The 26,390-nt window shown below is 45.1% G+C and overlaps 1 protein-coding gene across 3 annotated transcripts; it reads left to right on the forward strand.

Annotated features, from left to right (window-relative positions):
- Positions 1–966: 966 nt before the first annotated feature.
- LOC147209960 (plakophilin-4-like) lies at positions 967–25,982 on the forward strand. Of its 3 annotated transcripts, XM_086125823.1 has the most exons (23): positions 967–1,009; positions 1,157–1,253; positions 1,978–2,169; positions 6,946–7,058; positions 8,576–8,610; positions 8,852–8,962; positions 11,555–11,709; positions 12,358–12,811; positions 14,665–14,835; positions 15,226–15,427; positions 16,518–16,650; positions 17,701–17,914; positions 19,279–19,462; positions 19,964–20,081; positions 20,820–21,014; positions 21,183–21,356; positions 21,557–21,707; positions 21,949–22,141; positions 22,279–22,363; positions 23,679–23,796; positions 23,877–24,008; positions 24,349–24,422; positions 24,887–25,982. In XM_086125823.1, exons 2-23 carry the CDS (start codon positions 1,194–1,196, stop codon positions 25,136–25,138), a joined length of 3,516 nt encoding a protein of 1,171 aa, XP_085981949.1. In that variant the 5' UTR covers positions 967–1,009; positions 1,157–1,193; the 3' UTR covers positions 25,139–25,982. The 3 variants fall into 3 exon arrangements, with proteins under 3 accessions (XP_085981949.1, XP_085981882.1, XP_085982030.1); XM_086125756.1 differs by having other exon boundaries at positions 986–1,253; XM_086125904.1 differs by having other exon boundaries at positions 986–1,253; positions 8,852–8,956.
- The last annotated feature ends 408 nt before the right edge of the window (positions 25,983–26,390 follow it).

Here is a 26,390-nt window from a genome sequence, read left to right on the forward strand (position 1 = left end):
TTGACAGGTGGGCCGGGTCAGCACAAGATAGGGTACATATAAAAAAACGGCATAGGTTGGCAGTGCACACCAAACATCAACAGAACAAAAGCATTAAAGTGTGAACATACTTTTTTTTAAATGAAAACAGTGAAACTACTATTGTATATGTCCTACATGAACATAACAACATACATGTCATTACCCTCTCCCTCTTTCCTCGTCTTCCCCTCCCTCCCTGTGCTCTGCAATTTGAGGTAACTGCGCTACCTGGTGTTGAAATACCTGTCATTACAAGTCCAAACGAAATGAATGCAATCAAACCTTAATTGTGCACCAATCTTCGTTTGTAGTTTGCCCACCTCTGTTCTAGTGGGCTGTTCCCGACATGTTTTTCTTTCCAGCAGAAGCCTGAGTGTTTGATTTTGTGCTACACACCGCCTATTTGGAACTGTTCGTTATTTCGTCTGCGGTACCTTGACTAAGATTCCCAGTTCCAGCTGAAGAAAAAAAACAATCCCAAAGTGTGATGCTTCTACCTCACCTGTGTCACTGCAGGTAGGGTGTCGTTTTGATGATGAGTAGCGTTGTGTTTGCATCAAACATAAATACATTTTTTTGTAGTTCTGGCCAGAAAGTTCAACATTGGTTTTGAAATTTGGGTCACTTGAAATGACCCAAACTTTGCGTTTTACATGCATTTATATAAACGTCATGTTTTTTTACTCACTAGGTGATTTACTCCAGAAAAAGCAAGTGCTGCTGTGTCAAAATGAGTTGCTTACGACATTTTTGTTTTACAAATCAAATCCATTCCTCTTTTGCTGTGGTTGAGTGGACGGTTTAGTCGCAAACTTCCCCCCAAGTGTTATGCTGTCTCTCATCAATGTGGGAATGGATTTGCGTTCTCGATCGACCGCCGGATCAGAAAACAATCCAACGCCGCATGGTGACGTCACGCCGTTGATCGGTAACACTGGCTCGGCGGTTGGTGGGCGGGCGGCAGATTTCCGCGCGGACGCCACCAGAGGTTGAAGTGCATTCATCATTATTCATGATTAAAACCCGCGCACGCGCGCGCAGTGTCACGCTAAGGCACAATTAATTACAGGGTGGGTCCGTGTGGATAATCCTTTTATTTATTTATTTGTGCCGTTTTTTTGGGGGGGAAATGTAGCTGCCGTCACGGATGTGGAAGATGACAAGGAGGATGGATGCTTAAAGTGGACGGAGCGTGCCAGGTGTGGCCTGCTTCCAACAGCAACATCTGGCCGGTGAGTCTCACCGACAGCCGCTTTGCCAAGCAGACTCCTCGGCGTGCGCGTGTGCAAAAGGAGCGCGGGTCGGCCCGGGGAGGGAGGAGGCATGCAGGAAGGCTCCGTTTCACCGCAGCTGCCTTTCTCGCGTCGGGTCCGGCGAGTCGGTGGCGACCTCGTCCTTGCTTTGCCGGAGGACGGCTCACGAAACAAAATGCCCTCTGTGCGGTGTGCGTGCACTGTAATGCACGTGCATTCATTGCATAGGTGATGTGTAGATGCCATGCTTCCCATTTACACCGAGGGAAAAATAGAAACGACCATTGCTAGATCAAACAATTAAATACGATTAGAGAACCTGATATCAATGCAGCTTGCGGTATGTGTCACAATCATGTACATATTTAGCAAAAAAAAAAAAAAAAGCCCACTTCAGTTTCTTTGCATCTCATGGAAGATTTGTTGGCAGGGCATTTGTTTGCATGAAGTGATCATTTTGCAGTAATTTTATTTCATTTCACCCCAGAGCTGTGTGTGATAATGTGCCAATGGTAATCTAAACCTGCACGAATGCAAAGGATTGAAGAATTTGTACATTTCATGAGGTTCAGCGGTCAGTCACCACATTTTTTTTCTGAAGCGGTCCAAATGAAACCCAGCAGGATTATGACAGTCGATAAATCATAAGGAGCCGCCTACCCTGTGTCAATACAAAGACGACAGAGTTCTTTTGGTCTCGCAGACGCCACCTCACCAGCAGCCCAACCCTGGACTCGAGAGCCTCGAGGTAGCAGAGATGGAGGAAGTGGATTCGCAAGGAGAAGGGCCAATGGCGGTCAGAGACGGACCGAGCGGCCGTAGCAAACCGCCGGACATTGGAGGCTCCTCCAACACCAACACCACCTCCAACCTGCTGGCTTCTGTCAAAGAACAGGTAGGATGGCAACATATGCACCCTCGCTGTGGGTTTGACTCTCTCACCGTGTTTCTATGCACGTCCGCGCTACCTGCCTGCATCGTTGTCTTCATCTCACTGAAGGAGCCAGTTGAAATTTACAAAGCAAATCCTTTACACGTTTTTAGGTTCTGTTGATTTGTATTCCATATTTTGATTTAAAAAAAAAAATTGCATACTCTGAGGCGGTTCGGTGTTTTATGTGAATACATGTTGTCATTATGGGACGGTTATTGTTATTGATATATCTGTTGTTTTGCCCATTGTACTCTTATCCCTCCACCGGTCGCTCAATGCCTCTCTCCTGTTTTCTCTCTCTGTTTACTCTCGGCTCTCTCACTCTCTCCATCTCAACCCAACCCGGCCGGGATGAATGAGATGGCCCCCCCCACGGAGCCTGGCTTCCGTTGGAGGGTTCTTCCTGAGAGGGACTTTTCCTTTGCCTCTGTTGCCGAGCGCTTGCTCATGTGGGGTGCAGTTGATTTTCCTGACAGTTTTCCTCCATTGGTTTGAATTTCTTGAAACAGAGATGGCGTTCTTAAAACTTAAAGGTCATTTGGACCAACAGCCTTACAGTTCTGTGCAACGATACAGCTCATGAGCAAAATCTCAAATGTCTCCCCAAACTGTTAAAACATGCTTGAAACTAGATCCCTTGATTGTACAAGGAGTCAGTGCCGCCAAAATTGCAAAGATTCTTCTCAATCGCTTTGGCTTATTTGCGTTCACTTCATGCATTTGCCAAAAAGAACCTGTATTACTTGCAAAGGCTCGCGTCTCTCTCAAAATAGCTTACCCGTTTGTCAAAACGAAATTTCTTTCTGATTTCAATGGTCATTCCCCCTCAAACTGCACGGTTCCTTTGGCATTGTGTAAGCACTGCAAGTCAAAATGCAGTTTAACTAACAGACGACACGGATGTGGAAAAATGGAAGGAGAGAAATAAATAATTTCCCTACTTAAAAAAAAAAAAAAAAAAAAGTACCTTGTACCTGTTTTCGTGCCGGTGCTCGAAATACCAGCAAGAGCATAACAGCATCAAAAGCAAAACAAGACAGCCAAAATTGGAACAGCCTAACTTTCAGTCACAGGGCCACATGCGCTCCGCACTGAGCCGAAGCCGCCCAGCAGAACCAACAAGTTGCTGAGGTCCAGCCGGATGGCGATAGCCGGACAGCTGGTCTTAGTCACCACCAACGGCAGGGCAACAGCACGGTGGTCTCGCTGGGTGCCCGTGGCTCGGTTGGTGGAGCGGGTTGCGCATTGACCGAAGTTTTGACTGTTCGAAATGTATCTGTTTTGTTTGACTTTTGTCGCCGCAACTGCTGTTTTGCGCATGCTGGTGACACCGGCAAGACCAGCATGAAAACACAACAGAACGGACTATCGTGCATATGATGACCTACCCAATGAGGCCATGCTGACATGTTTTGGAGAGCACACCCATTAGAATGAGCATCAACTGATAAGCTTAGCTCAGCAAGATTTGCTGAGCTCATTTGCAAAATGTGCCGAACGTGGGCTCACTGCGCTAACTGTAGTCTACTTGTACTTAACCGTTTGCAAAGATGCACTGACACACTTGAAACGTACAAGACATTTGCGATTTGATGAACTCAATGAGAAGTGACGTTCTATTGTAAAAAAAATCGCAAGATGGTTTGGGGATTTGTCCATGTCGTTTCCGTTTCAAGAAAAGAGCCAAATCAACAGAGAAAAAAACGAATACATGAAGACACGGGTCTTGACTTGCTCTTTGCTCCCTTGAGATAACTTCTGTTGTGAACCGGCTTGTGGATACCGCTTGATTTAGACACGGTTTACAAGGTTGATTTTTTTTTTTGGTTCATTTAATGGCAGCCAATCGGTGCTTCGGAGCGTATCAACACACAAGACTGTTTACGCAGTGCTTTTATTTACATACGCTCAAAGCGTGTAGCTATCTGCTCCTAAACTTAGTTGAATTAGTTTCTATCCGTTTTGCTTAAGCCTGATGCTCAACCTGATGTGTCAAAATCTAGCAGGGATGCGCCTGATCAACTATCACTCCTTGACAGAAGGCTGTCAGATGATCAAAGTTTAGGTGCGATGTTGACTCGAAACTGTTTCTGTTAGGGATAACATTTTTGGGTTGACTAATGCATCAAAGATGTCTTTTTAGTGCCTCCAAGCGCCCAAACTTTGCGGCTATTGCTTTGGTTATTATCGCTCCTTTTGAACTACAGGCAGCCATCCTGGTCAGGGAGGTAAATCAAGACCAGAATGTCATCATCATTCTCTGAGAAGTCAATACTGCACTCTGCTCAGATAAACTAAAACCAGTCATCTTTGCTGTGAAGTAAATACACAGCAGGGTTATTGGATGGCCAACATCAGCAAGCAGATGTTGGCCAGATCTGAGGAGATCCATGCACGGTCACAATGTGAAAATAAGATGCACGGTGCTTCAAAAAAAAAACAACAACAACAACATGCACACTCAGCAAAACCTCTTGAGGGGGTTCAATAGATCAAGACCAGGGTGACATCAGAAAACAGATCCTCGACCTTGCTTGACCTGAGCCGGATGATCGGGTCTGACGTCCCACTGCAAATGACAGCTTCCTGCTGACTCAAAGTCACAATTACATTCCAAACATTACAGAAAGAGATACAAAATATTATTAAGACACAGCAAAAAAAGGCAAACGCAATCACCTAAAATGGTTGAAACCAAGCATCAGTTGATGAGATCAATGAAAAGATAGCGTGCAAACGGGCAAAACAAGTGAATAAAGGATCGATTCATGAGAATGTTTGTTTAAATGAACTGACAGTTTGAGCAGACTCCAGTTGGTCGGGGTGTTTATTCCACAGGGGAGGAGCATAATAACGAAATGCTGCTTTACTTTGTTTGATTGTGCCGCGAACGCACAGGAGACCCGTCCCAGACGATCCGAGCGGTGCGGATGTTTCATAGGACACCAGAACCTCCTGTATGTATTCAGGTCCAAGACCGTTTAGAGATTTATTGAGCATCAGTAAGATTTAAAAATCGATTCTTTGACTCACCGGAAGCCAGTGTAGTGATTTGAGGACAAGTGTGACGCGGTCCTCACAAAATGTACACACTCGTTTGTTATCTGTTGGTGAAATGCAGTATAATTGGATGTGTAACTAACGCTGGCTAATTTGTTCTCCGTGACATAAAAATCTTGCCTCATCTGACTTGAGTCGCCAACCTCCGCCAGGCACATCCAGTTACGTGACTGACTTCTGCCAGCTCTCAGCGTGCCTTTTGACCACGTTCGGAGAGGCGTACCTGTTGCTTTCCATTCGAAAGTGGGCGTTTGGAAATCAAAAGTGTTTGAGTGCATCACCGGGTCGTGTTTGTGGGCAGACAGCGTAGAGGGATTACAAAGCAAAAAGCAGGATGCGTTGCATTATTCTCCATCAAGGTGAACGTGGGCGATGCAGCTGCTTTTCCTTTTGTGATTTCTCCCATTACCCGATGTGCATGATGAACAGGAGCATGCGAAGAATACAAATGGCTACCGCGTCCGGGCTTAAAGGCCGAAAAAACAAAAGTGAGCTCAATACCTCAGGGGTGATTTCCTTTCATCTTTGAAAAGTGCGGGCAAAGGGTCAAGCAAAATTCACTGTGCTGAGCAGACGAAAAGGTGGCAAAAGTACTCACGCTGTACTTAAGTAGAAGATCCATCCATCCATCCATTTTCTAATCTGCTTATCCTCACGAGGGTCGCGGGGCGTGCCGGAAACTATCCCAGCCGTCTTCGGGCAAGTGGAAAGCGTGAATAAAATAAAATGTAGACAAATGAGAGCTTCAAACAAATACATAAAAGCAGAAGTGATGTTTTATTACGATGACAATGAAGAGGACACATAAGCTAAAATATAAAAGCTGTAGTTTCAGTGACTGAGGAAGGTGTTGGTTTTTTTCCCCCCCTCCAAATGACCAAACCGTTGGATAATGAAATACTCTATTGATCGGAAATACCAGTTGATTTTATTCACAAATGAGTGATTGGTGTTTTAGAAAAGTCACGCAGGCCTGCACTAACTTGCCACCAGCCGCCATTTAAAAGGGACATGACAAAGGTCGCATCCATCACATGAGCAACTGACCCAAATACAACGGTGCTTTTAGAGATGGAAACCGTAATTAATTCTCTTTTTGTACTTTTGAGTGCATGGACATCAGGCACTTACAGAATTATCGCGTCAACCTCCAGAATCTTTTTTTAAAGTGCGCTCTAGATCATCAGTTATTCAAATTACAGAAAGGCTTATTTGATAGGTCCGAGACTTATTTCATTATTGTGGTAGTTTAGTCCATATGGGAACCAAGCCTCGAATGCTTGAATTCTGCTCGCGACAACAAAATACCGGTATGTTATTTTGGTACAGATTTGATTTTTGTGGAGTTTTTTTTTTGCTGCTGAGCAACCAACCGCAGTTGCCATTGATCATATGGCACTGAACCCCCAAACCACCACAGTGGGGCACATTGACAAATTTTTCTCCTTTGTATGCATGTGTAAAGGTTTTTATTTTATGTATGGTGTCATGCATGCAATAGCAATTTCAGAGCAGAATGACAAGTGAATTGAAAGTACAAACAAACTGTGTGTGCATTAAAAAAGAAAAAAAAGAACTGTCTCTACGGGTTGAAGAAATAATAAGCCTCAAGTGGGTCTGAAGAAGGATGCTCACAATGCAAGGGACGCTGTCACAGCTGCGGATGTGTGCACACAGGAGCTGCAGTTTGAGAGGCTGACGCGGGAATTGGAGGAGGAGCGTCAGATTGTGGCGAGCCAGCTGGAGAGGTGCATGCTGGGAGCTGAGTCGCCAGTGGCAGACAGCAGCAGGTAAGTACTTATTTTTCCGCAAGGTGCATCAGGTCCACCGGAACCTCTAATTCTTAACAAAATCTGTTCTGGAATTCTGCTTTGTTTAAATTTAGACCCCCACCCCGCTTTTATGAAATAGTGGACAAATAAAGAATTACCGGTAGTTGCAGGGTCAAACTGTCACCGTCGTAAGGCATAAGAGCATTATAAAAAGAAGATAACCGCTGAATGTGCTCAGAGAAATTACTGCCTGTGCTTTTGAGGGGAGTTGCTTTGTATAAAGCCAAAGCCAGATCATTTTGTGATGTGTAAAATAGCTAAAGGGATGCTTGGCTCTAAGTATCGAAACAGAAAACTATTTAGCTTGAAGTTCCAGTCATCATGAAGAATGTTATTTGAGTAAAAGTTTTAAGCCCGGTAGTCCAGTGGTTAGCGCGTCAACCTCACAGTGCAGAGGTACCAGGTTCAATTCTATCTCCGGCCTCCCTGTGTGGAGTTTGCATGCTCTCCCCGGGCTTGTGTGGGTTTTCTCCGGGTACTCTGGTTTCCTCCCATATTCCAAAACCATGCAGGGTAGGCTGATTGAACACTCTAAATTGTCCCTCGGTGTGAGTGTGAGCGTGGATGATTGTTCGTCTCTGTGAGCCCTGCGATTGGCTGGCAAATGGTTCAGGGTGTCCCCCGCCTACTGCCCAAAGACAGCTGGGATAGGCTCCGGCACCCCCGCGACCCTAATGAGGGTAAGCGGATCGAAAAATGAATGAATGAATGAACAAAAGTTTTAATGTATTGTGCGCTTTTTCAAGTTGTTGCACAAAATATAATCATATGGATCTAGATACATTTTTTAAGAAGGCCAATCTAATTCAGATGATTCCATTGTGTGTGCATTCGACAATTTCCTGCCTCACCCTGGACAGGCAAGACTATTCTTTCACTTTGTGCTCTTCGGTTCACACGTTGCTTGAATGAAAATTTTCTTCAGATTTTTTTGTTGCTATAACCAGTTATGGGAACTATATCGAAGTAAAAGTACACACATTTAATTTGGGAAATGTAGAGCGTAAAAGTGACATTTGCCAGACATATGAATATGAAAGTAAAGTTTAGGTGGAAATTCTACCGACGTACTACAACAAAGTAAGTTGTATCCCATTACCTATAGAAGGCACGTAATAACCACACCGGGCAGTTAGGGCAGACATGTAAATTGACTTTGGAAAATTCCAATTCACACTCTTGAGGTACCATTCTGCAGTTACATCATGAAATTAAAAAGAAATGCAAACACACATCGATTTAACTGGTTTAAATTACAGTCCAGGAAGGTCTTGAATGAAGACATGTGACATCATGGATGATGATGGTTTCAACTCTGGGGTTTAATGTGACTTTATCGGGTTTGCTTAACCACATACAGCGCCTTTGACCTTGGAGGTTTCAGTGCATCGGAGCACACAATTATATTTTTTGGGGTGAACAGATTCAAAATACGCTTTGATACACACTGACGACTTTCTCTCTCTTTGCTCAAGCTCGTCAGAGAAGTCGTTTGCTTGGAGATCCGCGGGTATGAATTCTCTCTTTCCATGTTACAGACTTATCACAGTCTTTTTCCACAAAAGACATAATCTGCTACGCTCTGTATTTATTTATTTTTTTAGATAATTCTGTCACACAACTTTTTTACTGTTAAGGAAACTTCCTGCGGCACATCCATTTCTCGCCTGCAGTCAAACCGCACAACCATGAAATGTAGATGTCAAAACGTTTTTTTATTTTTTACTCCAAATTATCGCATGCTTTTGCAGGAGGAGACTCGCAGGGCACGGTGGCATCGGCATGTCAAGGTCGTCGCATGGAGGCAGAGGAGGGACTGTACCCCCCTGAAGCGGACCGCGCATCCCTGCATGACAGTGAGGGTCTGTCGCTTGTTCACACACGGTCACGCTCGGGGTAAAATGTAAACCCTGAAAGAGGAATGCCAAATGTTGGTGTGATGTGTCATCACCAGACAGACGAAAGACACCAGATCTGTACGCGTTGTAGTGAGCAATGCGGGATGAGACCACTTTGATTGCATGTTCAAAAATAGGAACGAGGCAGAGTTTTTCGAAGCAATTTGGGGATATACAGAAATTCATGAACAGTAATGGCGCGTAGAAGCAAAGAACAATGGCCTCAGATTCTGGATTTTGCTTCGGAACTTTCCTTACCAACCGAGGGGAGATGACCCAAAAAGTTGTTTGAATTCTAAAAATGCTTAGAAAGGTGCCTCGATGCGATGGACCCATCTTAATAGAATTTGCTCTATGCTTAGAATGGATGCAAACTATCTACCAGAGATTCATGCCAGATTGGCAGATTCAAGGGGAAGATGGACTTTAAAAGAGGAGCGGTAGCTTGAGGCCTCTGAGTTGTGGGAATGGCACTGCCAGATGCTGCAGGTGTGTTGGAAGGACAAGAAGAGCAATGCTTTGATTTGCCAAAGGCTATGAGGAACAGAGACAAATACTCTATTTGCACAGCTGAAGAAGAGGAAGACCTGGATACATATGTAACCAAGTGAACCGTACTTGGACTTAGTGTAGTGAATGCTGCCTTGTTTAACAAATGTAGCACTGTCACTTTAAGAGTAGCGCTGGATAAAATCCCATGGGAACACGTAGCGCGAATGAGAGTCAGACCGGGAAGTGAAGGGAGGATGACATGCCTGAAAAGGGGGATAGTCTCTGAGCTGTGCATGCCACTTTTTCCAACTTGATATTACCCGTGATCGTCCGTAATCGTCAATGTAACCTGGGCGATATTCAGAGTACGATATTGTGATTTGGGAATTTGAATGTTGCCGCTGGCAGGTTGTGTGAACAGCCGTGCAGCAGGGGAGATTATTTGTGTTTTTCCACGTGTCTCGTGTGCACCCAACACGCCGCAAAGTGTCGACAAGCCACTGCTGTTGTCTTTTGTTGTATACTTTTCTTTGACCCGTTAGATCCTTTTCTTTGATCTTTTAGAATCCAATTGACACATCTCAGTCTTTTATCTTATTCATAGGCGTGTTTACACGGCACACATTTGCTCCGGTGCTGCACCGATGTATTTTGTTGCGATATATCTTACACCGGAGCAAATTTTGCGGAGCGTTCACACATACAAAGCCACTGAGCGTGTTAACCCCGGTGCAGCCCCGATGCAGCCCCACTTGCGTTCACACGGCAGTTTCTGCAGCGGTGCAAAACGATAGAAAACAAAGAGCTGTCGTGTTGGTTCTTTTTAAAACATACACAACTCAAGAAACTACTGTACAGGCATGCCCTTCTCCTTCTCGGTCTCCGTGCCTTCTGCTCGAGCGGCGTTCAATGATCGCCCCCGAAAACGTAAATCAACGATGACTTCAATGACACGCAGAAAAGCAAGAGAGGAAATCACTAAATAAATTCTATGGGGGAGGGGGGGGGGGGGTTGTGAACACACAACAGAGGAACAAACTACACAAACAACTCCGAGGCAGTCCAGTCTCCTACAAAAGGAAAGATGACGGAAGTACAACAGAGCACGAAAGCAACGCATTCTAGCCGTACGTAATCAACTCTTCTCATGCGTAGCGAGGCTACTCCACCCGCAAACGAGCATTTGCTCCGGAGCAAATTTTTAAACCACCTCCCTGAGCAGGGTTAAATTTGCTCCGGTTTAAGCTGTTTTCAGGGGCTACACCGGTGTAACTTTGTACATGTGAACGCTCTACCGGGGCAGCACCGGCGCAGCACCGGAGCAAATGTTGCCGTGTGAACACCCCTATTGCTGTGCATTTCTATGTTCAGTCGGGAATAAAGCCCACATAAAAATGATTTTGTGTTCGGTCAAGTCTTTCCACAGACCCGGCCACACATACGCTGAGAGTGACCTCCAGATTCTTTAGAACAGTTCACCATAGAAGGAGAAGTTGAAGGAAGGAGGAAGCCAGGGACAAGGAAAGCGAAATGGATCGATAAGAATCAGAATCTGACAAGAGAATACCAACGGTTCTTTGAGGACTCGGGCAAAACAGCAGCAACAGTCAACATCTCGTGTTTGAAGACCTCCGGTTGTACGTTTTGGGAGAACCTTTGAACGGCCTATAAAAAGAGATTAAACGAATTTTTTCAATTCTTTCATCAAATTTCAGCATCACGGGACTCTCATAAATTGATAACTAATCATACAACATCTGAGTTCAGTTTTGATTGCACATTTGCTCTCATTTTACTCCTTCCTCCGTCTGGAAATAAAAACATCCCCCGCAAGCTTACTCCTCCTTATGCTTCAGTAGAAAGTAGGCCAGCCATGAAGCTGTGTGCACAGTGCACACTGTTACGGTAGAAGCATCAAGCCTTAATGCTGATGTCCCTATCGCGTCTTTCCATTCAGAGCTCCTTTTTGCAAGTTGAAAGCCAAGTGAGATAAAACGCTAATGACTAAAACACACTGACTGCTGGCTGATGCTATCCGAACAATGTTTCCTGGTCTCCTCGCAGGCTCGGGCGGCCACTCGGCTCACCTGACCTCCTATTCAGACAGCGGCTATCAGGACAGCAACGTCAGTTACTACAGCAACCAGAACGCTGTACGTTCCGAGCCCCGTGCTTCCGTTTCGAGAAGCCCGAGAGCTGAGGGTCAAGCGTCCGGCCAGGTAGGTTAAGTTTGACTGGTATCTAGGCCCTGTTCGATTTTTCTTCCTAGGCAATTTGTTCATGGCCATTTTCGGCTGGACCAACAGGCATACAGTGTAATTTGCTTCATGACCAAGTTTGTATCTAAAATATTAGTATCTCAAATCATATTTTCCATTGAAATTAATTGGGATGTGATTAATCGGTTCAAGCGCCACCAAAACAAACCAACATTTATTTTTTGCAGGTTTTCTGCTCATAAAAATTGTTCTCTTCAGCATTGTACTGTATAAAACCACAGAGTAATAAGAGTTGCTCTCCACATAACCCCCAAATGCACATAAAACATGACTGTACTCAATGTTTAACCCTCCTTGTTGCTGTTCTTCTTTGGTTGTACTGCCAACAGAAACTGATATTCTACTTCCACTGCAGGGAAGGCAATATGAATTAATGGTGGCTGGATAATGTGAAGTTTTCCACCACCAAATTTTTGCTAGCATCTCAACACAAATAATCGGACAATGGACAGTTTGCATCTGATCGTGTTCCCTTGTACAAAAATTGATGAAAAAGTGATTTTATATGGTAGAAGACATAAAAATGAAAACCAGGGGGGGAATGCAGTGGGAAAATCAGAACCGTGTCTTTTCTCTTTCTCCTCGCAGCCATCTGGTCGAATGCTGCGACGGATGGCATCCCTCCCTTCTAGGAGCCAGTCTCCCGGCTGTGCCACTGCTGGCACAGTCTCACCGTCTCGCATATCATTGCGAACATCCCAGGGCAGCACCTATGACTCACCCATCCTCTCGGAGCCCAAACCGCTGGCAACGGTCTTCCCCGGAACTAGCATGCCACCCTCCTGCCCATCACCCTCCTCCCCAGGCGAAGGCACACCGGCCCTCGGCGGCAGAGGAGCTGGCGGCGGTGGACATCTGGGCTCCACTCTCTCTCTCCTCGAGGGGAGGGGTTTACCGGGGTCACCATTGCGCTCTGGGATGACGGCGGTACCCCAACATTACGGCTCCACACTGCCCAGACAGAGCCAGTCACTGGCCTATGGAGCGGACCCATATGGCCTGTACCAGAGGAGTGCGCTGCCCCGCCCTGACAGCCTCATAGGTCAGTCACGTTTGAAAAATATGTTATGCCACAAAATCTAAACTTGACGACACATAGTATCGTTCACGGCTGTTGTTGTGCCCATTGTTCTCTCTTGGCACAACCCCTCTATTCTGTTTTCTTTGTCTATTCTCCGCTCACTCTCCCTCTCAAGCCAAATTTGCACCTATAAATGATTTCAGAGCGCCAGAAGGGGTTTTAATGCAAATACAATGGGTTTACGATGACGGCAAACGTTGTCCTTTTTAAGCATGCGCCTACTGTTGTTTGAGATTGTGCTGTTGTTGTGGTAATGCAGATGCTGCCACAACACCCATTTACTTTTGGTCACATCACTAAGCCTCTCCCACTGACCCACATAGCGAGGTCTCTATCACAAAGCCATCAGCTGATTATCATCCGGCCGCAGCCAAAGGCTTTAGACGGCCATCAGCATCTGCTTTATACTTGGTTTTCAACCGAGGCACTCTTTCTTCTTCTTTCTCGCAGTGTGGCTCCCAGTTGCACTCTTGCACTCTTTGTACGCATTTGTTGTGCTCGACCATGTGAAAAGAGTGGAAAGATATACTTGAGTGTGTATGTTTGAGAGGCAGTGAACTACAATTAAATGCCTCTTGTCCTCCAGCTGAGTGGTTTTCTCAGTGGCCTAACACGTCACTGAAGTCCATATTCCCAGTTGTCTGTGACATTCGCCATAATCCCAGATTACTGATAGGAAATGAGCAATGGATGGCTGCGCATACTTAAAATGTTATTGCTCAGCACTCGCACAATAGATTAAGTAAAAAAGGTGGGGAGTTGCCAAAAACAGTATTTTCACAAATTTTCTGGCGCACATGTTAAAGTATTACAGAAAAGAAGTAATCCTACACTCACCCTCCAAACGTATAAATTGCTTGCACATCTAAATCACTTGCGCTGTGTATTTTTTTCGCTCACCATCTTGGCTGGATAGGATTCGACTGTTTGCATTTGGTCGCATAACGCACTCAGGTGCTCTTAATATGGTGTGCTCTTGGGTGTGATAACAATGGCAGGAGAGAAAAAGATCAATGATTCTTTCGGGTTTCCAAGATAATTATGCACCAGGGCCGGGAGACAAAAAAATGTCTCAACAATAGCAAGCGAAGTGGTTGAGTATACATCTTCTGTGCAGACCTCGATGGCCAATCCATAGCTTGTACTAGCCTGCTAGCGGACAAGTCCAATATTAGCTGAAATCCAACGTCTTGAGGCAAACCTCGATTGCTGCTTTTCACACAAGCGAATAATAGCGATGGCACAAGATCAAGTTCCAATTATTTTTTTTTCATTCATTGACATAAGACACATCACTTGGGTAACGAAACACAACTGCCTGTCACATCTCCCGATACTTCTGCTCACATGGAAAAACAGGCGTGCTCAAACAAGAGGTGCCATCTCATCATTTTTGTCTCTGGTCCTGATGTAAATATTTAGAAATGAAAATGTGTATGTTGATCGCTTGTCTCATATTCATCTTTTGATGTCAACCCTAAATGTTTTCAACCGACAGCAACAATTCAGGAATTGGCCTTTCCCTTCCAATATGTTTTGGACAGACGTGTATGTCGTCCGTCGAAATGAAACTACAAAGAATGAATTGTTTCGTGTCAAACCGGTACACTGAACAACTAACTAATCTAAAAAGATGCCTCCATCAGACTGCAAGACAAAAGGGAACAAGCGCAGCAACAGTTGGGCTCATTTGGTCCTGAGAAGCCTTCTGGGAATTCATCTACTGAGCGAGGACTTTGGGCCAACACTGTTTGTACGATGTGTTGCTTATATGCGTGGTTAACGAGTAATTGTCCTTGTGTGTGAATCCGCAGGCCTTCATAGCTCCTATGCCAGCCAATCCGGCCATATGGACCCGGAGTTGAGGGCAGCATTATCTCCAGATTCTCATATGACACCAGTTTTCGATGACCACACCTTCCACAGCCCCTTGTATCACAGCCCCTCCCAAGAACTGCAGGGCTGTCTCTACGGGACAGGCGCAGGTACAGCAGCGTTACCAAACTCCACCTTTAAAATGCTGGTTGGCGGCTGATGTGTTTAGATTTCGATATTTTTCTCCCCATTGAGGAAATTTGAAAACTGGTTTCTATTCTTATGTGAGGAGATATTTTTTCCCCACAATAGACTGATGAGGGTAATTCCAGTTTACAGACATCAGAGGCTTTGTCCCAAAACTCAGACCTCAATTATTGTCCATATAATCTGAAGGACGACGCTTCTCTTTTGCCACATGCTTGTCAACTTGGCAACTAAGTCAGCTGATGTGTTTTTGTCTGACTTTGTTTTTAGAAATATATACAAGATACATTCAAGAGAACAAACGCTCAAAATTCGAAATTCAGAGGTATCTTCATGTGATTTTTTTTTTTCAGGTGTCGGGACCCTCCGCCGGACCACAAGCCATTGCAGCACTCTGCCATACCAAAGAAGCAGCTACGGGCTAAACAATGGGGCTGTGTACGTGGACTCCTTCAGGGTCCCCGGCGAGCCGGTTTACTCCCATCAGCACTCGGAGCTGGTGGAGCGGATGGTCACTCGCACGCCATCCATTGAGAGCATCCACAAAGACCCCAGGTGCACATGACAGAAAAAAAAGAGGTTTTTACAGGTTTTATTACACACTAAAAAAATGCCAGGTGGTTTTCCCAGTCCACTTGCTGGGTAGCTGGATATTCAGCAGATTTTTTTTTTTTTTTTTAAACTCATGGTTGGGTTTATTATTTTGACCCAGCAGACAGGGTCGAAGATTTGATTTGGGCGAGCTGAAGAGCTGAAGCTGGTTGCCATTTTGCCAGCTTGTGAAGTGAAGTTGAAGTAAATTTAATGTGACGTTTCTACGAGCGGTGGCTGGATGGCTTAGCGCAAACCGCTGCTCATTTAGGACATTGCGACTGGGGTTCAAATCCTGTTCGTGATGAATGACCTGTAGAAGGTTTTCTTCTTCTGACTCTCAATGAAGGCGGACACTTTTTCCCCTGCTCTTTCCCGATCTAATCACCCCGGGCTTGTTGACTTGTGTGATGTTTTGTTTGAAAAATTTGAATCGGCCTCAACCAAAACAATTGTTGACTTCATTGGTGCTGGCCTTGCGAGGATTATCTCCCGGATGTTTTGCAGAAAAGAAGTCGGGCCCTTATCTCCTTTGCTCCCGTATCAGAACTCTATGAGGTCATCTCCCTGGCAATCAGCCATCAGACGGCAGAGACAACAAGACTCACACTCCATACATTTTCCACTCCAAGGTTTTTCTTCCGAGTCCCACACTGGGCGCCCCCTCCCTCATCACCCTGCTTTCCTCCCCACCTCTTGGAGTATATTTTGGAAGGTGCTCCCCCCCCCAGCCTCCTCCTTTTTGTTCTCATCTAAGGAGTCAGGGCGCCGCTGGGCGACTCAACAGTCGTCCCGTTCCTGTCCTCCCCCTGTTAGGTGTCACTTTGTTAACGTTCCTCGGGCGGTTTGAAACTGTAAAATGAATTTTGTTGCATTGTACTTGTGACCTGTATAATTACAATAAAATTTGATTAGTTCTGAGCATAATTACAGAACGAATTAAACTCATCAGTCACGGTGCCACCGTATTAATCAACCGACTTAATTTGAAAGGTGTGGAATGAAGGTGAGGAGGAACTCAATTATCCTTTTGCTTTTTTTTTGCTTGCCAAAGGGAGTTTGCGTGGCGAGACCCCGAGCTGCCAGAGGTCATCCACATGCTGCAGCACCATTTCCCGTCCGTGCAGGCCAATGCCGCCGCTTATTTGCAGCACCTATGTTTTGGAGACAACGGGATCAAAGTTGAGGTGAGTGTCGAGGGGCCGATTTCACATTCAGATTTCACACGCTATTGGATCCCATTTAGCTGCATTGTTCTTAGCACAATAAATACAAAGTTGAAGAACATCAAAGTTGTTGCATTTTTTCTGTCAGCAACCCACAGTGGAAAAAAAAAAGTTGAAAAGTAAAATTTTAAAGTTAAAATATGCAGACGGAATGGCACGTGCATTATGACATGCTGATCTGTCATTCCAAAAGTACATTCTCTGCCTCAGCTTTTTACTTTCGTGAAATGCTGGCATCCTAACTGAGCCAAAGCACCATCTGCTCCAACTGAAATTTAGAAAACATTGGTGCCAAACGTTTCTAAGCTCTGATACGCTTCCCTTCAATCACATTCTTGTGCAATAAATAACTGCAGCCCGATAGCCTCGTGCGGTGGGACACTCCATTTGGTTTGGTTTGTTGTACGACGATGCCTGATGTGTCCTTGGTTGCAATCTGAGAATGCAGCACTTTTCGTAGGTACGGAGATGTTTACACAGATGATTGAAGGGAGAACCAGAGAGTTTTGAGACATTTTAGTTTGGAGTTTTGCATCTGTATTGGTCAGCCTGCTTGATCCGGGGTACGCCTTCCGACAGGTTTTATTTAGAGTCTTTCAGAAGTGGAGGAGTTGAAGCTCACAACTTGACTTAAATCAGACTTAAGTCACCAATGTTATGACTTGCTCGGGTAAAACTCAGGAAAAATTTCAACTTCCCTTCGTCTTCATGAGACTTGACTTGAGCCACATGAGTTGATATGTCATACCTGTTTATATTTGACAAGACAGTGGACCATTTGTTTCTGGGGGGTTCTGAAACATGAATGGCAATTTGCAAGCTTTGCAAGAGTAACAATATAAGCGAACTTCTATCTTCCACCATAGAACAGATTTGCTTGAAACCTAAAGGTTAAGACTTGACACTTCTGACTTGCACATGTGACCTCCTCCCACCTCTTTTATGCGACGACCCACTTCATCAAAGGGTGCACGCTATCCACATCTTCATTGGTCGGCGGTCTTTCCACAGGTGTGTCACCTAGGAGGGATCCAGCACCTGGTGGATCTGCTGGACAACAAGGCAGCTGAAGTGCAGAAGAGCGCCTGTGGTGCTTTGAGGAACCTTGTGTATGGGAAAGCCACAGACAACAACAAGGTGGCACTGAGGAACTGCGGTGGTGTGCCTGCACTGCTGCGCCTCCTCAGGAAGACGACGGACAATGAAGTCCGTGAGCTGGTGACCGGTATGTCAATGGCTTTATCATCACAACATTTGAAAATTGACTGTGGAAAGAATGAGTGCCTACAACTGAAAAGTTATTCTGCATTTCCTTATGGATGTTTCATTTCCCTTTATTTGGACCGATGTGAGGCGATTAGCATTTAACAGCTTTGGCTGTGCACTTTTTCTAAACATATCATTCCTCCGTCACCAAACACACAACACCATACCGACTCCGGGTAGCCGAGCATCATGATCTTCCACTTGAAACCTTTGAACAACCTGAAGTCAATACGAGGAAAGCTTTTCCGACTTTGAATTATCCGCTGAATCAAACTTTTGCTGACTTCCAGATGGACTTTCCCGGGCTTTGGGCAAATTCATCAGATGTGGTCGAATAGCAGGCCTTCAGAGCAGATTCTTTTTTTTAAGAAACTTGTCGCGCACAGCGTAAATTAGATTCCACGTTGGTATAGTGTGACAAACATACAGTGAAGCTTGTCAACCTAGGGAATAATGTGCTTAGAAAAACTGCAAAACCTAAGTTGCCAAATGCTGATGTTCTTTTACTTTTGTACAAGTGATGCCTGAAATGAAACTGCAAAAGGAAGCGTACAGCATATTGCCTTTTGAGACACCCCATATTTGCATAGCGATACCTTGTGTCTTTGGCTTGATTTTACTAGTTTATACTCACAGTTCAGAAGATGGAGGGGGTATGACAAGATTTTTTTTAAGCTTCTTTCACTTTCTGTAGGTTTTAACTATTACCTGGATGTGGGGGGTGGGGGGCTGGGGGGGGTTGTCTTCTGAGGTGTGACCAATCTCATGATCTTTCACACTATTTCTATGAATGTAAATATAAATATAATTTTTTTCTAATCCATCTGGCAATCCCACTTCTCTGTCGAGATTCTATAATTACTCTGTAAAAAATCAGCGTAATAATATGACTTACCCTTTCTTTCTGCACACAAGAGGATCCACTTTTTACAAAGACAACTCTGTAATCAGACTGATGGTCCAAGGTGCAGACTGGAAGCGCTCCAATGTGTGTATCAGCTGTTTTGTGGGTGGCGAGAGTGCCCGCTCTGTTTTGACTGAGTGCATATCAGGATAGATGCAAGATAATGTGCTGCTGAAACAGGATGCTAGTGACAGCTCCGCAGGCACGCCACACATCCTGTTTAATACCCCCAGATGGCTCTGACTCTCCAAGCGATTCTCAGCACTATTTCAAAACAGGAACAATTCCTCAGCGTGTCTTTAGATCATGGAGAAAGTCGCTCATGGGTATTGGCCACAATCTGATCACACCGGGGTTTGGGTCGGGATGCAGTGTTGCGAATCGGTGCTCTATCAATATAATTGAATTGACTTGTACAGGGGTCCTATGGAACCTCTCCTCCTGCGACGCAGTGAAGATGACCATCATTCGTGACGCCCTGACCACACTGACCAACACGGTGGTCATCCCCCACTCAGGCTGGAGTAGCCTGTCACACCGCGAACAACACAAGATCAAGTTCCAATCCTCCCTACTGCTGCGAAACACCACTGGCTGTATGAGGTGACGCGCACACACACGCACATGCGCACGAACGGACACACACACACATTTATTATCCATCCATCCATCCATTTTCCGAACCGCTTGATCCTCACTAGGGTCGCGGGGGGTGCTGGAGCCTATCCCAGCTGTCTTCGGGCAGTAGGCAGGGGACACCCTGAATCGGTTGCCAGCCAATCGCAGGGCACACAGAGACGAACAACCATCCACGCTCACAATCACACCTAGGGACAATTTAGAGCATTCAATCAGCCTGCCATGCATGTTTTTGGAATGTGGGAGGAAACCGGAGCACCCGGAGAAAACCCACGCAGGCCCGGGGAGAACATGCAAACTCCACACAGGGAGGCCGGAGCTGGAATTGAACCTGGTACCTCTGCACTGTGAAGTCGACGTGCTAACCACTGGACTACCGGGCCGCCTCACATTTATTATTGTTATTATTTTTATTATTATTTAAAGTATGACACAATAAAAGTGGTGTGTGTGTGTGTGTGTCAGGAACTTGAGCTCGGCAGGGGAGGAGGCGAGGGGTCAGCTGCGTTGCTGTGAGGGTCTGGTAGACTCACTGCTTCACATCCTGAAAGCCTGCATCAATACCTCTGACTATGACAGCAAGGTGATGCAAACACACACACACACGCACACACACACACACACAAGCCCAGTTTTATTTACTCCACGGGAAGCTCAAAATGTCCAAATGTGAGAAAAGAAAGACTTGAAGTAATCCGGCTTCACCGTGATGTACTCTCCCAGGCGGCACAATAAGTAAAAACCTTCTGTCCTATGATTTGATTTGATTTTGTCATTTTGCTACCGCCACAGTTTAAATGTGTGAAGTGTTAGTGAAAAAGAAGATGTTACAGGAGGTAAAGTGCTTGGAAAGGAGACGGAAAACACAAAAATGGGTACGCTTTTTTTGGGTGCAGGAAATTCACATTGTGGGCCCGTCTAACGAGCGAACTTTTTTGTTGCTCAGATTAATGGCACCGTTGAATATATTTGATGCTGAAATGGAGAGTGCCCTGTTGTTTACTCGCAGCAGGCTCCCAGTGTTTCAGTATGGCGCTCTTCTCTAGAGGTTCACCTACGTACGACGTCCACTCAATATATCGTCCACACCAACAGACTGCGTTGGTTTAATTTTTTAATATTTATTTGTTTATTTATCAGGCAAATCAAGAAAATTTAAAAACTAGATCTTTTGGGGTATATCTGGCCACACAAACCCAAACAAAATAAGCTTTTGTGATGGTTTCAGTTCAGATAAGCGGTTGTCAATCGCTTTTCTGCCATGTTGGAGTACACTGGCACAAACTGTTCACAAACGTTTTCATCTTTTTATTTAACTCAGGTTGTGGAGAACAGCGCGTGCACACTGAGGAACCTCTCCTACCGGCTGGAGGTGGAGATGCCGTCCTCTCGTCTCCTCGGCAACCAGGAGCTGGACACCCTCTTGGGATTCTCTTCCACGACCAAGGATTTAGACTACATCTGCTGGGGCAAGAGGAGGCGCGGTAGGAAGAGGACCGACTGGCCAGATGAAAAAGTAAAGTGATAAAATAAGCAAGTTTGTAAAAAAAATAGAAAAGTGATCAAAGATGATCACAAGTGTGTTTGTTTTTCCTATTTCCTCACATTGTTCACACATTATTTTTCTTTTACTGATTGAATGACATTCAGAGACAGTACCTTGTTGTGCGTCTGTTCTGCGCAGTGGGACGGCATCGGGCCCATCCCGGGCTTTTCTCAGACTCTGAGGGGTGCCGAGCTGCTGTGGCATCCAACGGTGGTCAAGCCGTACCTCAACTTGCTGGCCGAGAGCTCGAATGCTGCCACACTGGAGGGGGCTGCCGGCTCACTGCAAAATCTGTCCGCGGGAAACTGGAAGGTCCCCAATTACTATAATATGGCTCGCCTTGACATTATTCACATTCAGTAGCTGTTATATATTTTGATTGATTTATTTTACACATACAGCGCACTCGTCAGAAAAATAAAAGTGCAATGTCAGTATGAATTGTGAAAGCACCATTGGAGCAAGAAAAAAAACGTGTGATACATTCCCTCGGTCTCGCTGCGTACGTTCAGTTCTCGGCCTACATCCGAGCGGCGGTGCGCAAGGAGAAAGGTTTGCCCATCCTGGTGGAGCTTCTGAGGATGGACAACGATCGCGTGGTCTGTTCTGTCGCCACCGCCCTCCGCAACATGGCGCTGGACGGACGCAATAAGGAGCTTATAGGTAAATGCAAAGCAAAGTTGGATTTGTTTGAATCTATTTTCAGATTCTTGATCGTTCTGAACTCAGGACAGCTCTCGCTGTGCAGCTTATTATCCGGCATGTCCTTAGCTGTATGGTTTTAAACTCAAAGGGTAGCCGGCGCGGGTTTTGTTATGCAGGAGCAGCTACAAAGTAATCGGTTACTGTAGGTACATGCTCGAGAAAAAAAAAAAAAAACCGAAAAAAAACCTGACTGTTACAGGAAAGTACGCCATGCGGGATCTGATCAATCGGCTGCCTGGCGGAAATCCATCAGTGCTGTCAGATGACACGTTGGCGTCCGTCTGCTGCACCCTGCACGAGGTCACCAGCCGCAACATGGAGAACGCCAAAGCTCTGGCCGACAGCGGCGGCATCGAGAAGCTGGTGGATATCAGCAAAGGACGAGGCAAAGGGTGCGATGCAGCAGCAGAGTGTTCGCATGCTGCTATGAAATTTAAAAAAAACAAAAACAACAATCCTTCCCGCCCCCCAAAAAAATAAGTAGATGTGTGTGTGTGCGTGTGTGTGTGTGTGTGTTCTGCTGTTGCAGGTACTCCATGAAGGTTATGAAGGCAGCTGCTCAAGTGTTGAACACGCTGTGGCAGTACAGAGAGCTGAGGAGTCTCTACAAACAGGTCAGGGGGCTTAAGTGGAAAACAAATGCGGCATAAATTGACATAAGGTGCTGATGAGACGTCCCCATTTCCTCCTGGTTTCTCATTGAATTCTGCATTTATTGGATAAAGAGAGCGTTACGCAGTATATTGATCTGTTAACTTGAATAAACCCTCCACTTGTATTTCAACTCAAGACTTATTGAGCAACTGCTCCCCTCACATTCATTACAGCTGAACTCTCTCCAAGCCACGTTACTCTCTCTCCTCATCATCGAAGCAGCACTGTCCCCTAGCAGTGTGGCATGTGAAGGTTATTACTTTAACCCTGGAGAAACCATGGGGTCAAATTTGGCCCCTATAAATTCTGCTACTCAAATACTACCCTTAAATCCCAAAGGGTTAAATTTGGCCCTAATCCTAAATTAGGATTAAAGCATTGAATATTTGAATAAACATATATTTTGGTGTTCGGTGACCAGATAGCAGTGATTTAATGTATAATTCACCATTTTCCAAAGAAGAAAAGGGTTCTTGGGTTCTCCAGGGTAAATAAAACAACAGATCAATCTGCCACACTTTAAAAAAATACATAAATATATCAACTAGGGTTAGTGTAAACCAGGGGTGTCCAACTCATTTCACATTGTGGGCCATATACGGCCTCAGTAGATGTCAAGTGGGCCGGACCATTAAAATGATACCATACTTTGCTATAAATAACCAAAATAATATGTCTTTCCTTTGCGTTGGTCTAAAGAAGCACAAGAACATTCGGAAAATGTTGAAATTTAATGAACATATCTTTTACAAAACATTTCATGAAGCACCTTAGATTTCCTTAGACAAATGTGCAATATATAGAAAGGAATTTTTAAACCATTTACACATGCGCATATAAAATCTCCATTTCATCCCTGCCTACACCTTACAAACTAAGGAGAGTGCTATTAAATGTGTAAAGAATAAAGTATTCACATGTCCATGATAGCGTCTGCTGTGTTGGGTCTGTTCAGTGAGATACGAAGCGGCTGTTGTCTTCTTCTCTGATCAAAACACGAATTGCACCTTATTAAAATATTCATTCCGTGTCTTTTATGCATTTTTTTCCACTTTTAAATCATCCTGCGGGCCTGATCGAACACCCTTGGGGGGCCGGTTCCGGCCCGCGGGCCGTATGTTTGACACCGATTGGTGTAAACCATTTAACCTAACCTTCACGCAAGATTGAATAACTTGTGACCGACTCAACCCAAGTAATGCGTCAACTTGCTTGTCATCAGAAAAGGGACACGACGTGATCGCTTGAGTTTTTGGGCGTGGCCCCTGTGTGCAGGACGGATGGAACTACACTCACTTCGTCACACCGGTCTCCACTTTGGAGCGAGACCGCTACCGCTCGCAGCCGACGCTCCCCACCAGCCCCATTCACATGTCGCCCGTCATCCAATGTGGTGAGACAAGCGTCTCTCTGAAGACAATCACTTCATTTCAAAGAGCACAATATCATTTGCAGTCTTCTATTCTACCTCAGGTGGGAGCGCGACATCCTCACCAGCCATGCTGGGGATCAGGAGGCACAGCTCCAACTACCCGAGAGCGCAATCGTCTATGCAACTCGACACGTACTACGGGGATAACAGTTTACACAAGCATCGGTTTACAGGTTTGCATCAATTTGGAATCCTTTCGGTAGTCTATTTTTGAAGTTGCGTAATATACGGCGGCAATGTGACCGTGGAATCTAAAAATTGTTCGGCGGTCGACCGACATCCTGGAGCGCATTGTTTAACCCCGAAATCGCACTGTGTATATCTTTTCATCATGATGGGGTCGGGTAGCTTTTTGTTTGCAAACATTACGAACGGTCTGTTGAAAAGGGTCAGTACTCAATAGTTCAATCTGTATTTTCTTGACTGGATGACCTTTTTTTCGTTTGCATCCCTTATTGCGAAGCACACGCTTTCACGGGAGGTGGTATCAAATTTGTGTTTGTGATTATTCAGGGTCTGAGAAGAAAACCGCATATTTCATTGGCACGTACAGCTCACAGTCTGGAGACGAGCTCAGAAGGGCCCAGGTAAGAGAAAAGTAAACCATTCTGATTAAAAGGTTATAAACAGGGTCTTTGGTTTACAGGTATGACCAATATTTGGATGTAAAACTCTTCCGGCCGTAAATCTCAAACAATCAAACGAAAAACAGGACGGTAGAAAATGAGTGTGCCTTCTTGTGCCGTCTGTCTGCTCAGAACTTTTACAGCGTGTCGGTCGGGACGATCGTAAACCAAGCAGTGACTATTTCTCCACCAACTATTTCACTGTCATCGTGGGACGGTTGTTGATACGGTTGCCGTTGCGTGCCCATTGTTCTCTCATTGGGCAAGCCATCTGTCCCGTTTTCTCTTTTATCTCTTCGTGTTATGTCTTTTCCTTAGAGTGGGATTTTTCCATGCCCGGTTTGCCAAGTGCCGATTCTCGTGTTCTTCTTCTGTTCTGATTTACGGCCCTCTCGATCAAACTGACGACTTGCTTGCTTCCCCAGCACCCGGAGCCCTTCTACGATGAACCGGACAGGAAGAACTACAACAGACTGTACTTGTCGTCGCCGCAAGATTACGGAGTGGAGCAGTACGAGGACGACGCGGTCCACCTGACCCCGTCCTCTCCCGATGCTTACGGCGGCCAGCCGCTCCAGTTCAAAACCAACACCAACTACGTGGACTTCTACTCCACCACACGGAGGCCTTCAAACAGGGCCAACAAGTTCAGCGGATCCCCCGATTCCTGGGTGTAAAAATGTTTGCCCGTGAAAAGCGAAGGGCGCATAAGACTGCTGAGAGGGCAGAGCTGGAAATATCAGCATATGTTAAACCGCACGTTCTTTAGACTCGTCCTAAAACGGGAACCAAAATGGCAGCATTTTGCTCCTGTCTCATGCTGGTGAGCGTTCGAAGTAAGGGGTCAGTGAGTGACCAATGTCCAAAAAGCTCATTTCTCTGAATTCCTCGTTCGGGTCCAAAGAGCTCAGGGGAAGGTGCTTTTCGAAAGTCCAGCCTGACTTTGTGTATGTCTAATGCCACCTTTTTTTCTGTGGTAACAATGTGCAGTCTGTTGGCTTCATAATGTCAGTCTTGTCAGAGTGGAAGGTGGGGTGACCCGCAACCAACATTTGGAATTTGAGAGGGGATTCGGCTGTATGGTGCGACGAGGACAACAACAAACTTGATCGATGTCATCCCAAATCTATTTCAAGGTTTTGTGCCCCAGATTTGAAGAGAATGAACTCACCCACGAGGAGAGAAAGAGAGAACTCATCGCTTTCATGTCTGTTGGGCAAAACTGCAGTAATATATCTTCAAGTATGTGGACAACTATCTATCTGTACAAATACAACGTTGGAACCGTCATGTTGAATTGTTGTATTCAATCTGTAAAACTTTACATGTGACTCTGTGAGAAAGATTTGTATATTATTTATGAATTATTTATGATTTACCCGAGACCTGACCAAGCTAACAAAGCCGTCTCTTTCGTCCAAAACCACTGAAGATTATGTGAAATGTTACACATGGAAATACTGTATATTAGTAGTGAAAAAAGATGTGGGCAAAATAACATAATAAAAACTTGGAAATTATGCATTTATTTGCTTTATACTGAGTGAGCAGCTACGATGCTACAGTAAAAACACACGATGGTGACTTTCATTTGTAAGAGGCCTTTACACTGAGGAAAAAAAATACATGTGCTTATTTTGTTGTTGACTTCAAAGCCTTTGTTGTCGGGTCAGCGTAGTGGATCTTACGTTGAGAAATATATTCTGAATGAGGGTACATATTTCCAAATGTATTTTTGTTATATCTGCTTTGGAAGTGCATGCTGCTATGTGCCCAAGTAGCACTGATGAAAAATGCTGTCACCCTTTAGCATGTACAGTAAGTGGCCCATTCCTGGTCTGGCAGTATGTGGGGCAGGAGGAGCGCTGGCTCATTTGTCCAAGGACCACCTATCCATGATGAATTTTAGCATAACAAAAATATGGTGTG

The sequence above is a fragment of the Hippocampus guttulatus genome, chromosome 1, assembly GCF_054856545.1.
Source record: "Hippocampus guttulatus isolate MCC_2025c chromosome 1, RoL_Hgut_1.0, whole genome shotgun sequence".
In the NCBI taxonomy this organism is placed as follows: Eukaryota; Metazoa; Chordata; class Actinopteri; order Syngnathiformes; family Syngnathidae; genus Hippocampus; species Hippocampus guttulatus.